Genomic DNA, 16,572 nt, shown 5'->3' on the forward strand with positions numbered 1-16,572 from the left:
CATGGAGGAATGGGCCAAAATACCAGCAACAGTGTGTGAAAACCTTGTGAAGACTTACAGAAAACATTTGACCTCTGTCATTGCCAACAAAGGGTATGTAACAAATTATTGAGATAAACTTTTGCTATTGACCAAATACTTATTTTCCACCATAATTTGCAAATAAATTCATAAAAAATTCTACAATGTGATTTTCTGGAATTTTTTGTCTCATTTTGTCTGTCATAGTTGAAGTGTACCTATGATGAAAATTACAGGCCTCTCTCATCTTTTTAAGTGGGAGAACTTGCACAATTGGTGGCTGACTAAATACTTTCTTGCCCTACTGTAAGACAAGGTAAGACAAGGTAAGACAAGGTAAGACGAGGTAAGACAAGGTAAGACGAGGTAAGACAAGGTAAGACGAGGTAAGACGAGGTAAGACAAGGTAAGACGAGGTAAGACAAGGGGCGGCGGACCATAATTCCTCTTGATTCCTGCTTACAATCAAAAATTAAAACAGGAATCACCAGGGATCAATAAAAAAGTGGCCAGATGAAGCAGATGCTAAGCTACAGGACTGTTTTGCTAGCACAGACTGGAATATATTCTGGGACACCTCCGATGACATTGAGGAATACACCACCTCAGCCATTGCCTTCATCAATAAGTGCATCGATGACGTCGTCCCCACAGTAACCGTACGTACGTACCCCAACCAGAAGCCATGGATTACAAGCAACTTCCGCACTGAGCTAAAGGCTAGAGCTGCCGCTTTCAAGGAGCGGGACTCTAACCCGGAAGTTTATAAGAAATCCTGCTATGCCCTCCGACAAACCATCAAACAGGCAAAGCACCAACACAGGGCTAAGATCGAATCGTACTACACCGACACTGACACTCGTCAGATGTGGCAGGGCTTGCAAACCATTACAGACTACAAAGGGAAGCAGAGCCAAGAGCAGCCCAGTGACACGAGCCTACCAGACGAGCTAAATGACTTCTATGCTTGCTTTGTGGCAAATAACACTGAAACATGCATGACAGCACAAGCTGTCCCGGAAGACATTGTGATCAAGCTCTCCGCAGCCGATGTGAGTAAGACCTTTAAACAGGTCAACATTCACAAGTACACAGGGCCAGACAAATTACCAGGACGTGTACTGTGAGCATGTGCTGACCAACTACCAAGTGTCTTCACTGACATTTTCAACCTCTCCCTGTCCGAGTCTGTAATACCAACATGTTTAAAGCAAACCGGCATAGTGCCATGCCTGTGCCCAAGAACACTAAGGTAACCTGCCTAATTGACTACTGACCCGTATCATTCACATCTGTTGCCATGAAGTGCTTTGAAAGCATGGTCATGGCTCACATCAACACCATTATCCCAGAAACCCTAGGCCCACTCCAATTTGCATACCGCCCCAACAGATCCACAGATGATGGAATCTATTTTGCATTCCACACTGCCCTTTCACACCTGGACAAAAGGAACACCTATGTGAGAATATTATTAATTGACTACAGCTCAGCGTTCAACACCATAGTACCCTCAAAGCTCATCAATAAGCTGGGACTTAACACATCCCTCTGCAACTGGATCCTGGACTTCCTGACGGGTCACCCCCAGGTGGTAAGGGTAGGTGACAACACATCAACCACGCTGATCCTCAACACAGGGGCCCCTTAGGGGTGCATGCTCAGTCCCCTCCTGTACTCCCTGTTCACTCATGACTGCATGGCCAGGCACGACTCCAACACCATCATTAAGTTTGCCAATAACACAACAGTGGTAGGCCTGATCACCGACAACGACAAGACAGCCTATATGGAGGAGGTCAAAGACCTGGCTGTGTGGTGCCAGGACAACAACCTCTCCCTCAACGTAATCAAGACAAAGGATATGATTGTGGACTACAGGAAAAAGATGACCGAGCACGCCCCCATTCTCGACAGGCTGTAGTGGAGCGGGTTGAGATCTTCAAGTTCCTTGGTGTCCACATCACCAACAAACTAACATGGTCCAAGCACCACAAGACAGTCGTGAAGAGGGTACGACAAAACCTATTCCCCCTCAGGAGACTGAAAAGATTTGGCATGGGTCCTCAGATCCTCAAAAGGTTTTACATCTGCCCCATCGAGAGTTTCCTGACCGGTTGCATCACTGCCTGGTATGGCAACTGCTCGGCCTCCGAACGCAAGGCACTACAGAGGGTATTGCAAATGGGCCAGTATATCACTGGGGCCAAGCTTCCTGCTATCCAGGACCTCTATACCAGGCGGTGTCAGACAAAGACCCATAAAATTGTCAGACTCCAGCCACCCCAGTCATAGACTGTTCTCTCTGCTACCGCACGGCAAGCGGTACCGGCGCGCCCAAACTATTTGCATTGCACCTCCATCTCCCTCCCTTTTACGCCGCGGCTACTCTCTGTTGTTATCATCTATGCATAGTGTTGGGGAATAATCAGAATTGGTTGGTAACGTAGGTAAGATGTTTTATATTCATCATATGTTTGTAAGTTACTTCTCATCAGAATGTTATTTTTGTATAATACTGTGGCGGGGTTGCAGTATCTGTTCTATGTCAAGACTAAGTTGCTTGGGCCGGAGAGAGGGGAGAGGTCAAGTGTTTATCTCTTGGCTCCACAATGTCTGTGTGCCAGTCAGTGTGTCTCTGTGATCTTGTCAAGATAGGATGGATTTGATATATGCCTGTTGATATGGAGGATTGGTTTATGGTTCTGAGTTTGAGAAAAGAACATAGTTTAGGAGACAAAGCTGAACGATAAATTATGCCTATGCTGTCTGGATATGTGTGTCTTTGCTATAAAGAATCTCAGTAACAATGTGTGAGGGACTCTCAGAGAATTCATTGATAGACACTGAATTGATCTGAGAGTCACAGGGTTGTGATAGAGCTCATATAATTAAAGATGGACTTTGTGATAACCAACTCTGACTTGTGTGTGTGGTTTGCTCTCATGATTTGGTAAATAGAGGAAATTTCCATGACAATAGTCACTTTAATAACTCTACCTACATGTACATATTACCTCAACAGGTGCCCCCGCACATTGACTCTGTACCGGTACCTCCTGTATATAGTCTAGCTATTGTTACTTTACTGCTGCTCTTTAATCACTTGTTACTTTTATTTCTGATTGTTATGCATATTTTTTTAACCTGCATTGTTGGTTAGGGGCTCTTTAAGTAAGCATTTCACTGTAAGGTCTACTACACCTGTTGTATTCAGCACATGTGACTAATGCAATTTGATTTGATTATATACATAGGGCAAAGCATCCCGAGTCTCTGAGGTGCAGGGTTGAGTACCGGGTGGTAGCTGGCTGGTAGCAGGGTCCTGGGATGAGGCAGGCTAGTGGTGACTGTTGAGTCCAGAGAGGGTTTTCAGGCTCTTCCAGGCATCCCTCAGAATAGTGTGTCCTGGTTTATAACATACTTTTTGTAGGCCTACCCGAGGGGACAGGCTCTGAGTGGGGAATATGTAGGCCTACCTGAGGGGACAGGACAGGCTCTGAGTGGGGAAGACGTAGGCCTACCTGAGGGGACAGGCTCTGAGTGGGGAAGACGTAGGCCTACTTGAGGGGACAGGCCAGGCTCTGAGTGGAGAAGACGTAGGCGTACCTGAGGGGCCAGGCTCTGAGTGGGGAAGACGTAGGCCTACCTGAGGGGCCAGGCTCTGAGTGGGGAAGACGTAGGCCTACCTGAGGGGCCAGGCTCTGAGTGGGGAAGACGTAGGCCTACCTGAGGGGCCAGGCTCTGAGGGGGGAATATGTAGGCCTACCTGAGGGGACAGGCTCTGAGTGGGGAAGACGTAGGCCTACTTGAGGGGACAGGCCAGGCTCTGAGTGGAGAAGACGTAGGCGTACCTGAGGGGACAGGCCAGGCTCTGAGTGGGGAAGACGTAGGCCTACCTGAGGGGCCAGGCTCTGAGGGGGAATACGTAGGCCTACCTGAGGGGACAGGCTCTGAGTGGGGAATATGTAGGCCTACCTGAGGGGACAGGCTCTGAGGGGGGAATATGTAGACCTACCTGAGGGGCCAGGCTCTGAGTGGGGAAGACGTAGGCCTACCTGAGGGGACAGGCTCTGAGGGGGGAATATGTAGGCCTACCTGAGGGGACAGGCTCTGAGGGGGGAATATGTAGGCCTACCTGAGGGGCCAGGCTCTGAGTGGGGAAGACGTAGGCCTACCTGAGGGGACAGGCTCTGAGTGGGGAATATGTAGGCCTACCTGAGGGGCCAGGCTCTGAGTGGGGAATATGTAGGCCTACCTGAGGGGCCAGGCTCTGAGTGGGGAAGACGTAGGCCTACCTGAGGGGACAGGCTCTGAGGGGGGAATATGTAGGCCTACCTGAGGGGACAGGCTCTGAGTGGGGAAGACGTAGGCCTACCTGAGGGGACAGGCTCTGAGGGGGGAATATGTAGGCCTACCTGAGGGGACAGGCTCTGAGGGGGGAATATGTAGGCCTACCTGAGGGGACAGGCCAGGCTCTGAGTGGGGAAGACGTAGGCCTACCTGAGGGGACAGGCTCTGAGTGGGGAAGACGTAGGCCTACCTGAGGGGACAGGCCAGGCTCTGAGTGGGGAAGACGTAGGCGTACCTGAGGGGACAGGCTCTGAGTGGGGAATATGTAGGCCTACCTGAGGGGCCAGGCTCTGAGTGGGGAATATGTAGGCCTACCTGAGGGGACAGGCTCTGAGTGGGGAATATGTAGGCCTACCTGAGGGGACAGGCTCTGAGTGGGGAAGACGTAGGCCTACCTGAGGGGACAGGCTCTGAGGGGGGAGTATGTAGGCCTACCTGAGGGGACAGGCCAGGCTCTGAGTGGGGAATATGTAGGCCTACCTGAGGGGACAGGCTCTGAGGGGGGAATATGTAGGCCTACCTGAGGGGACAGGCTCTGAGGGGGGAATATGTAGGCCTACCTGAGGGGACAGGCTCTGAGGGGGGAATATGTAGGCCTACCTGAGGGGACAGGCTCTGAGTGGGGAAGACGTAGGCCTACCTGAGGGGACAGGCTCTGAGTGGGGAAGACGTAGGCCTACCCGAGGGGCCAGGCTCTGAGTGGGGAATATGTAGGCCTACCTGAGGGGACAGGCTCTGAGTGGGGAATATGTAGGCCTACCTGAGGGGACAGGCTCTGAGGGGGGAATACGTAGGCCTACCTGAGGGGACAGGCTCTGAGGGGGGAAGACGTAGGCCTACCTGAGGGGACAGGCTCTGAGTGGGGAATATGTAGGCCTACCTGAGGGGCCAGGCTCTGAGGGGGGAAGACGTAGGCCTACCTGAGGGGACAGGCTCTGAGTGGGGAATATGTAGGCCTACCTGAGGGGACAGGCCAGGCTCTGAGTGGGGAAGACGTAGGCCTACCTGAGGGGCCAGGCTCTGAGTGGGGAAGACGTAGGCCTACCTGAGGGGACAGGCTCTGAGTGGGGCATATGTAGGCCTACCTGAGGGAACAGGCCAGGCTCTGAGTGGGGAAGACGTAGGCCTACCTGAGGGGCCAGGCTCTGAGTGGGGAAGACGTAGGCCTACCTGAGGGGACAGGCTCTGAGGGGGGAATATGTAGGCCTACCTGAGGGGCCAGGCTCTGAGGGGGGAATATGTAGGCCTACCTGAGGGGCCAGGCTCTGAGGGGGGAATATGTAGGCCTACCTGAGGGGACAGGCCAGGCTCTGAGGGGGGAAGACGTAGGCCTACCTGAGGGGACAGGCTCTGAGTGGGGAAGACGTAGGCCTACCTGAGGGGACAGGCTCTGAGGGGGGAATATGTAGGCCTACCTGAGGGGACAGGCCAGGCTCTGAGTGGGGAATATGTAGGCCTACCTGAGGGGACAGGCTCTGAGGGGGGAATATGTAGGCCTACCTGAGGGGACAGGCTCTGAGGGGGGAATATGTAGGCCTACCTGAGGGGCCAGGCTCTGAGTGGGGAAGACGTAGGCCTACCTGAGGGGACAGGCTCTGAGTGGGGAAGACGTAGGCCTACCTGAGGGGACAGGCTCTGAGTGGGGAAGACGTAGGCCTACCTGAGGGGACAGGCTCTGAGTGGGGAATATGTAGGCCTACCTGAGGGGCCAGGCTCTGAGTGGAGAATATGTAGGCCTACCTGAGGGGCCAGGCTCTGAGTGGGGAAGACGTAGGCCTACCTGAGGGGACAGGCCAGGCTCTGAGTGGGGAAGACTAACTGTCATCGTTGCATGAAGAAGGTGATGACAAAAGCACAGCGTGGTACGTGGTCATGTTTGTTTATTGACACTATTTACAAAAACAAGCGCCGGACAGACTCTGGCAGTGCCGGACAGGCGGGGGAGACTCTGGCAGTGCCGGACAGGCGGGGGAGACTCTGGCAGTGCCGGACAGGCGGGGGAGACTCTGGCAGTGCCGGACAGGCGGGGGACACTCTGGCAGTGCCGGACAGGCGGGGGACACTCTGGCAGTGCCGGACAGGCGGGGGACACTCTGGCAGTGCCGGACAGGCGGGGGACACTCTGGCAGTGCCGGACAGGCGGGGGACACTCTGGCAGTGCCGGACAGGCGGGGGACACTCTGGCAGTGCCGGACAGGCGGGGGACACTCTGGCAGTGCCGGACAGGCGGGGGACACTCTGGCAGTGCCGGACAGGCGGGGGACACTCTGGCAGTGCCGGACAGGCGGGGGACACTCTGGCAGTGCCGGACACACTGGGCCGTGGAGGCGTACTGGCGGTCTCGAGCGCAGAGCTGGCCCCACCTGTTCTGGCTGGATGCCAGCTTCCACCCGGCAAATGCGGGACGCTGGCACCGAGCACACCAACCTATGAATGCTCGGCCGAGACAGTGCGCATCACCCCATAGCACGAGGCCTGACCAATCCCATGCTCGCCACGGTAAGCACGGGGATTGGGCTCAGGTCTCCAACCTGACTGCCACCCCCAAATCTTTTGGGGCTGCCTCTCGGGCTTCCTTCCCAGCCGTGTTCGTGTTGCAAATTCCAGTCGCCGGTATCCCTCCTCACACTGTTCCAGAGACTCCCAGGCGGGCTCCGGCACTCTCCCTGGGTCGACCAACCACCTTTCTACCTCCTCCCAGGTTGTCTCATAGTCCAAATAGCGCTGCTCACCTGTCCAGGAGTCCCTTTCACCACGCTGCTTGGTCCTTTGGTGGTGGCTAGTTCTGTACCGGCTGTTAGTGGAAGAAGGTGAGGACCAAAGCACAGCGTGTATGTGTTCATGTTTGTTTATTGACACTGACCACTAAAGACGAAAATAACAACGGTCATAACCAAAACAGTCCTGAAAGGTGAAAAACACTAAACCGAAATCAACTACCCACAAAACCCATGTGGGAAAAAGCTACCTAAGTATGGTTCTCAATCAGAGACAACGATAGACAGCTGCCTCTGATTGAGAACCACACCCGCCAAACAACAAAGAAATACAAAACATAGAAAATGAACATAGAATGCCCACCCTAGTCACACCCTGGCCTAACCAAAATAGAGAATAAAAGCTTCTCTATGGCCAGGGCGTGACAAAGACGTAGGCCTACCTGTCGGGTAGGCTCTGAGTGGGGAAGACGTAGGCCTACCCGAGGGGACAGGCCAGGCTCTGAGTGTGGAATAAGTTTGGCAGCACAATAGACTAGAGTCAACTTTAGAAAGCAATAGAGTTTAGAATCTAGCACAATATAGTTTAGAAAGCAATGGAGTTTAGAATCTAGTACAATCGAGTTTAGAATCTAGTACAATATAGTGTAGAAAGCAATGGTTTAGAATCTAGTACAATAGAGTTTAGAATCTAGTACAATATAGTGTAGAAAGCAATGGAGTTTAGAATCTAGTACAATAGAGTTTAGAAAGCAATGGAGTTTAGAATCTAGTACAATATAGTGTAGAAAGCAATAGAGTTTAGAATCTAGCACAATATAGTTTAGAAAGCAATGGAGTTTAGAATCAAGTACAATATAGAGTAGAAAGCAATATAGTTTAGAATCTAGTACAATAGTTTAGAATCTAGTACAATATAGTTTAGAAAGCAATATAGTTTAGAATCTAGTACACTATAGTTTAGAATCTAGTACAATATAGTTTAGAAAGCAATATAGTTTAGAATCTAGTACAAGAGAGTTTAGAATCTAGTACAATATAGTTTATAATTCAGTACTATATAGTTTAGAATCTAGTACATATAGTTTAGAATCTAGTACAATATAGTGTAGAATTCAAGACTGAGACCAGAATGCAGCCTGCATCTACGGGAGGCTCAGAATATCAGAGCAAAATAGTGTGTACCGGGTATGCATGTGGCATTTCCATTGTAGAATGTGTACAGTGTGGTGCCTGCCTCTGTGTGTATTATTCATGAATGAATAACAAATAAAACCAGATCAAAGAGGTGGGACACACACAAAAAATCGCCAGTAGATATTAAGAGATTTCTGTACGCACTATATTCTAAGCCTATGGGAACGCTCAAAAGGTTTTGGCCAATCGGAAAGCCAGAATTTCCTGACTCATCAACCAATAGGATAGCAGATACGATTTGCGCTTGATGCGCCATTTTAGCGCGTCTCCAGCCATCCGGTATGATGGCGACTTTGCTTTGTCTCCAGTGAACAGGGTTGCATCAATAGTCGATATATATTTTTCTTCTCTCTAAAATTAACAGTGTTTTTATCTCCGGGACGACGTGCCAAGAACTACACGTGTCTCAGTCGTTCAAGAAATGACTACAGAGTACAGAAGGTATGCGTAATATTCGGCTTTTTTTCCTAAAAAGCAGTTCCTGATGTTGGCGGCTTTGCATTGAAACACTGTGCTAGGCTAGTTAGCTGTCTAGCTATGTAACGGTGTTACGCAGCGGAGCCGGTACGTTTTCTCCAACGCAGCAATGTAGTTAGCTTACAGTATGAAAAACTCTGAGGTATTTTATAAGCTATATATCTATATATCGAACTATCCACTATTAGTGAGTATTTTCGAAATGGTAAATGTTGCATCACAAAACAATTGTGCGCGTACAATTCCACCTGTGTTGTCTTGAAATGCATCAGCTAGTCGCAGTTGACTTGCTAACTAGCATGCTAACTAATGTGAGATGTTACATTTCATTCTAGGGGGGAGGGGGATAAACGGATGCATGCATTTCGGTGCATGCCTCTGAATGCACTGGACCATGCCTGCACTGGGATTGCAGGGTTGCCCGGGGAACATATTCTCTGAAATCTTGACTTGCTGCAGTGATGTCTGTTTTGTTTGATCTCATAACTTTGTCTGGTTGACTTAGCTATTTAGCCATCTTGTATGTGCACTAACCCGTTTTCTAGTTAGTTAGCCTTTGATGGGATGAGGCCCGCGTTTTTGTAGACCGTTTCTCTCCCAGTTGGCCTTCATGTACATGCCAGAGAGCCTCCCTGGAAGCGCACACGGCAGACAGGAAACCGATACATTAGAGAGATGAGCAACAGAACCGCTTCACGCCTATAACGACGCAAAATGGCAATGAATTATCCGAGTTAGCTAAATGCTAACTAGAGCTAGCGCTCTGGTCTTTTTTTCTCTTTACAACGAGCTGTTGTAAATGAATTTTACTAAGTTAAGTAGCGATCTAGCAAGCTAACGTTTGTTAGGTTATATATATAATATGAATAGTAAAAAAACGGACCGTAATGTTTGGTTGCTAGCTAACCATGTAACTAGCCTCTTCCTTCCGCGGGAGGCTGAAATGATTTGGCATGGGCCCTCAGATCCTCAAGTTATACAGCTGCACCATCTTGACTGGCTGCATCACTGCTTGGTATGGAAACTGTTTGGGAAGACGCTACAGAGTGTGGTGCTTCACTGGGGCTGTGCTCCCTGCCATCTAAGACCTGTATACCAGGCAGTGTCAGAGGAAGGCCCTAAAAAGGGCCAGACTCCGGCCACCCTAGTAATAGACTGTCCTCTCTGCTACCGCACGGCAAACCGTTACCGATGCACCAAGTCTGGAACCAACAGGAACCTGAACAGCTTCAACCCCCAAAAGCCATAAAACTGCTAAATAGTTAAACAAATAGCTACCCAGACTATCTGCATTGACCCTTTTTGTACTAACGTTTTACTCATCACAAATGCTACTTTTACTGTTTGTCACTTTAATCCTAGTTATTTGTACATGCAGCGCTTTCCGAAAGCATTCAGACCCCTCCACTGTTTCCACATTGTTACGTTACAGCCTTATTCTAAAATGGATTCAATTGTTTTTTTCTTCATCAATCTACACACAATACCCCATAATGACATCACAATACCCAATGACATCACAATACCCTATGACATCACAATACCCCATAATGACATCACAATACCCTATGACATCACAATACCCCATAATGATAAAGGAAAAACAGGTTTTTAGAGATGTTAGCAAATGTATTAAAAAAAACAACTGACATTTACATAATTATTCAGACCCTTTACTCAGTACTTTGTAATAGCACCTTTGGCAGCGATTACAGCCTCAAGTCTTCTTGGGTATGACACTACAAGCTTGGCTCATCTGTATTTGCGGAGTTTCTCCCGTTCCTCTCAAGCTCTGTCAGGATGGATGGGGAGCGTCACTGCACAGCTATTTTCAGGTCTCCAGAGATGTTAGACCAGGTTCAAGCCCGGGCTCTGACTGGGTCACTCAAGGACATTCGGAGACTTGTCCCAAAGCCACTCCTGCGTTGTCTTGGCTGTGTGTTTAGGGTCATTGTCCTATTGGAAGGTGAACCTTCGCCCCAGTCTGAGGTCCTGAGTGCTCTGGAGCAGGTTTTCATCAAGGATCGCTCTTTACTTTGTTCTGTTCATAATTTCCTCGGTCCTGACTAGTCTCCCAGTCCCTGCTGCTGAAAAACATCCCCACGACATGATGCTGCTACCACCATGCTTCACCGTGGTGATGGTGCCAGGTTTCCTCCAGAAGTGACACTTGGCATTCAGGCCAAAGGGTTCAATCTTGGTTTCATCAGACCAGAGTGTCATGTTTCTCATGGTCTGAGAGTCCTTTAGGTGCCTTTTTGGCAAACTCGAAGAGGGCTGCCATGTGCCTTTGTCTGAGGAGTTGGTTCCTTCTGGCCATTCTACCATGAAGGCTTGATTGGTGGTGGTGCTGCAGAGATGGTTGTCCTTCGGGCAGATTCTCCCATCTCCACAGAGAATCTCTGGAGCTCTGTCAGTTACCATTGGGTTCTTGGTCGCCTCCCTGACCAAGGCACATCTCCTCCGATTGATCAGTTTGGCCGGGTGTCCAGCTCTAGGAAGAGTCTTGGTGATTCCATTTATTGACGGAGGCCACTGTGTTCTTGGGACCTTAAATGCTACAGAAATGTTTTGGTACCCTTCCCCAGATTTGTACCTCAACGCAATCCTGTCTCTGAGCTTCGACCTTTTGGCTTGGATTTAGACAGGTGTGTGTGTGCCTTTTCCAAATCATGTCCAATCAATGGAATTTATCACAGGTGGACTCCAATCAAGTTGTAGAAACATCTCAAGGATGATCAATGGAAACAGGATGCACCTGAGCTCAATTTCAAGTCTCATAGCAAAGGGACTGAATAATTAAGCAAAGGTATTTCAGTTTTTTTAATATCTGAACCTGTTTTTGCTTTGTCATTATGGGGTATTCTGTGTAGATGAGGGGGGGAAAGCATGCTTGTTCAATGAACCATAAACAATTAATGAACGTGCACACGTGGAACGGTCGTTACGGTAGGCAATTAAGGTCACAGTTATGAAAACTTAGGACACTGAAGAGGCCTTTCTACTGACTCTGAAAAACACCAAAAGAAAGATGCCCAGGGTCCCTGCTCATCTGTGTGAACCTGCCTTAGGCATGCTGCAAGGAGGCATGAAGACTGCAGATGGGGCCAGGGCAATAACTTGCAATGTCCGTACTGTGAGACGCCTAAGACAGTGCTAAAGGGAGACAGGATGGACAGCTGATTGTCCTCGCAGTGACAGACCACGTGTACCGCTCCTGTGCAGGTGTTGTCACATCAGAACATCAAACCTGTGGGACAGGTACAGAATGGCAACAACAACTGCCCGAGTTACACCAGGAACGCACAAATCCCTCCATCAGTGCTCAGACTGTCCTCAATATGCTGAGAGAGGCTGGACTAAGGGCTTGTAGGCCTGTTGTAAGGCAGGTCCTCACCAGACATCACCGGCAACAACGTCGCCTATGGGCACAAACCCACCGTTGCTGGAACAGACAGGACTGGCGAAAAGTGCTCTTCCTTGACGAGTCACTATTTTGTCTCACCAGGGGTGATGGTCGGATTCGCATTTATCGTCGAAGGAATGAGCGTTACACCGAGGCCTGTACTATGGAGCGGGATTGATTTGGAGGTGGAGGGTCTGTCATGGTCTGGGGCGGTGTGTCACGGCATCATCGGACTGAGCTTGTTGTCATTGCAGGTAATCTCAATACGGTGTGTTACAGGGAAGACATCCTCCTCCCTCATGTGGTACCCTTCCTGCAGGCTCATCCTGACATGACCCTCCACCAGCCATACTGCTCGTTCTGTGTGTGATTTCCTGCAAGACAGGAATGTCAGTGTTCTGCCATGGCCAGTGAAGAGCCTTGGTCTCAATCCCATTGAACACGTCTGGGACCTGTTGGATCGGAGGGTGAGGGCTAGGAACGGTGGGTTAACTGACTTGTTCAGGAGCAGAGCAACAGATTTTCACCGTGTCAGCTCGGGGAATCCAATCTTGCAACCTTACAGTTAACTAGTCCTTGTGCACTCCACAAGGAGACTGCCTGTTACGCGAATACAGCACTTTTACTTTCTTCTCCAACACTGTTTTTGCATTATTTAAATCAAACTGAACATTTTTCATTATTTATTTGAGGCTAAATTTATTTTATTGATGTATTATATTAAGTGTTCATTCATTATTGTTGTAATTGTCATTATTACAAATACATTTATTTTTAAATTGGCTTCTTTGGTCCTTCAATAATTGGTATCGGTGCTGAACAATCATAATCGGTCGACCTCTATTCTAGACACCCATTCCAAATGGGAACTACAAATGTGGCTCATGCGCACAGGGCAATAGCACTATTAAACAGCCTTCAGATGCCCACATACAGGTTGAAAAGTCCCTGTTAGATTACTACCTTGGTCTTCGTGATAACTCTATCTCATCACCTGTTCATGTGGAAAAGCCAACGTAGGACAAACGAAAAGACAACTAAAACAACGCATAGCGGAACACCGCAGCTCAATCAGGTGTAAGAACATTGACTATCCAATAGCAGCCCACTTCGTTGAATCTAACCATCCTATCACCTCCCTCAAACACACCGGCATGTTGCTCCACCAAGTAGAGGAGGTGACATCGAGATCCTACAACTACAAAGGGAGTCTTACTGGATATCCTGTCTAAAAAAACATTGACCCCTAGTGGTCTGAATATTGACTGATCTCAGGCCCTTCTTATGAACAAGTAAATAAATAAATATAAATGGATATTCTTTCTACAGTTGATCAGCGTACAGCAAATATGTTTCCCCTGTTGATGATGCTTCTTATGGTTTAACCAAAGGATGTAATGAAATGGGAAACAGTGAAAGTCAAAGAATGTATGTTGATGCTAATATTATGTACAATTATTAAATGATGTTTCCATATGACAACAATAGTCTAATATATTTAATATGCCATAAACTTATTTTTCAATCCATTCTAATTAACTTAATCATTATGACACACCCCTCGCTATTGTCATTGGTTTCACTAATTGGACTGTTTGTCGACATGTCATGAATACTTGAACCAGGTTATCACCCTGAAGAAGGCACAGTGATGCCGAAACGGTGGTGATTTACCCAATAAATGACTGGGAGCTAATATGTATAATTTCAGACCTGATAATGGCTTGTTGTTGGCAGGTAAAATGAGTAAGGCCTCAGCTGAATCTACAGACCAAGTGATGGAGGAGGAAGTAGGTCAGCTTCCGATTACAGACCAGATGGAGGAGGACGAGGAGGAGGAGGTAGGTCAACATCAGATGATCTTTCTATGTCCCCTGCTTACTTTTTCAAATGTATCCACCTGGGCACAAACATTGTTTTACCAAAAACAGTAGTGCACTAGATGGGGAATTGGGTGCCATTTGGTGAACAGCCAGACTGTAGCTTCTGTGGCAGACAACAGGACACTACGATCACTCTGGGGCTATTCTCATGCTTTTTCCTCTTGGATGTTTTTTAATAGACTGTCATGACTGTTTATTCCTCAGGCTGGGAGCTCAACAGAGACTGAGAGACCCTCCTCTTCTCACACCAAGAGGAAGCCTTCTGTTGCAGCCAAGCAAGTTGGAGGGAATGAGTCAGACACCTCGGACGAGAGTGGACAGGACGATGGCGCCTCAGATGGTAAGGTCTACCACTAGATCTGGGGCCAGCACGGGTTTTAGTGCTTCTTAATATCATTGTGGAGCCAAAAGGTGCATTTCCACACTTTGTGGATAATTATGTGTTTGTTGGTCTGTTCTGAGTTGATGTTCAAGGGTAAGTAGTTTAGTATAGGGAATAGGGCACCATAGGGCTCTGGCTCTGGTCTAAAGTAGTGCACTATATAGGTCTGTACCACCCAGCCACCTGTTGTTTCTGTTTGTTAGACTTTCATTTCTGTCTTCCTATAGAAAGGGGGGGGTGTTTCTCTGGTTGTGGGAGGAGCATAATGTCTACTTCCACCATTTATCTCATCTGACCCTCATTCAGTGCCCTTCCCTTTTTCCACATTTTTACGTTACAGCCTTATTCTAAAACGGATTAAATTGTTTTCCCCCTCATCAATCTACACACACTACCCCACAATGACATCACAATACCCCACAATGACATCACAATACCCCACAATGACATCACAATACCCCACAATGACATCACAATGACATCACACTACCCCAGTATGACATCACAATACCCCATAATGACAAAGCAAAAACGTTTATTTAGATCTGTTTTCAAATGTCTTATGTTTTTTATTTATCTTATCTCTGTATTCAGACCCTTTGCTATGAGACTCGAAATTGAGCTCAGGTGGATCCTGTTTCCATTGATCATCCTTGAGATGTTTCTACAACTTGATTGGAGTCCACCTTTTGGTAAATTCAATTGATTGGATATGATATGGAAAGGCAACACACCTGTCTATATGGTCCCACAGTTGACAGTGTATGTCAGAGCAAAAACGAAACCACGAGGTCAAAGGAATTGTCCGTATGGCTCCGAGTTCCAGAGTTCCTCTGTGGAGATGGGAGAACCTTCCAGAAGGACAACCATCTCTGCAGCACTCCACCAATCAGGCCTTTATGGTAGAGTGGCCAGACGGAAGCCACTCCTCAGTAAAGGTACATGACAGCCCGCTTGGAGTTTGCCAAAAGGCACCTAAAGGACTCAGACCATGAGAAATAAGAATCTCTTGTCTAATGAAACCAAGATTGGCATTCAGGTCAAAGAGTTCAATCTTCATGTCTGGAGGAAACCTGACCTCATTCCTATGGTGAAGCATGTTGGTGGCAGCATCATGCTCTGGGACTGGGAAACTAGTCAGGATCGAGGGAAAGATGAATAGAGCAAGGTACAGAGCGATCCTTAATAAAAATCTGCTCCAGAGCGCTCAGGACCCCCGAGTGGTGCGAAGGTTGACCTTTCAACAGGACAATGACCCTAAGCACACAGCCAAGACAACGCAGGAGTGGCTTCAGGACAAGTCTCTGAATGTCCTTGAGTGGCCCAGTCAGAGCCCGGGCTTGAACCTGATCTCTGGAGAGACCTGAAAATAGCTGTGCAGCAACACTCCCCATCCAACCTGACAGAGCTTGAGAGGATCTGCAGAGAAGAATGGGAGAAACTCCCCAAATACAGGTGTGATTAGCTTGTAGCGTCATACCCAAGAAGACTGGAGGCTGTAATCGCTGCCAAAGGTGCTTCAACATAGTGCTGCGTAACGAGTCTGAATACTTATGGAAATGTGACATTTCAGGTTTTAATCTTAAATACGTTTGCAATAATGTCTAATCTGCTTTGTAATTATGGGGTAGTGTGTGTAGATTGAGGAGGGAAAAACAATGTAATCCATTTTAGAATAAGGCTGTAACGTAACAATGTGGAAAAAGTCACGGGGTCTGAATACCTCCCGAAATGCACTGTATATTATGAGGACATTTAGTACGTTTTTTTTTTTTCTGGGAGTATGAAGCTCCCTCGTTAGGTTCCCCTAGACCAGATTACTGTTCTCCAGCCGAACTAAAGCATGCTGACACCCTACTTTCCTGTCCTCTCCTTCAGGGATGTTGGTTGTGCGGCCTCCTGCTGGGACTGACAAGGAGGACAAGAGCAGAGGAGCCATGAAGCTCCGAGTGGACCTCTCACGGAGAAAGACAGGTTAGTCTCCTCACTATATACCACACTGCTACCAACCAGGGGATAGTCGGAGAAGCCCCCAAGGTTTTGACCAGAGGGTGTTCCTACAGCCTAATAATCACAACTACTGCCAGTTTAATGAAATCAAACCTTTTGGGATTGATATTTGTGTCTATTAGGGAT

The 16,572-nt window shown here is 48.1% G+C and overlaps 1 protein-coding gene across 7 annotated transcripts in view; it reads left to right on the plus strand.

Annotated features, from left to right (window-relative positions):
• Positions 1 to 8,514: 8,514 nt before the first annotated feature.
• The window catches only part of LOC110487800 (chromatin remodeler ATRX), a 104,289-nt gene continuing 96,231 nt past the window's right edge, over positions 8,515 to 16,572 (plus strand). For 5 of the 7 annotated variants that reach the window (XM_090198938.1, XM_090198940.1, XM_090198941.1 and 2 more), the window contains exons 1-4: positions 8,515 to 8,729; positions 13,909 to 14,012; positions 14,259 to 14,394; positions 16,315 to 16,410. In XM_090198938.1, coding sequence (XP_090055064.1) covers positions 13,914 to 14,012; positions 14,259 to 14,394; positions 16,315 to 16,410 — 331 coding nt within the window. In that variant the 5' untranslated portion in view covers positions 8,515 to 8,729; positions 13,909 to 13,913. The remainder of the gene's footprint in view (positions 8,730 to 13,908; positions 14,013 to 14,258; positions 14,395 to 16,314; positions 16,411 to 16,572) is intronic. The other 2 variants (XM_090198942.1, XM_090198939.1) reach the window with 1 other exon arrangement.

Source organism: Oncorhynchus mykiss, chromosome 14 (assembly GCF_057628025.1).
Source record: "Oncorhynchus mykiss isolate SJ-2025 chromosome 14, ASM5762802v1, whole genome shotgun sequence".
NCBI classification, from domain to species: Eukaryota; Metazoa; Chordata; class Actinopteri; order Salmoniformes; family Salmonidae; genus Oncorhynchus; species Oncorhynchus mykiss.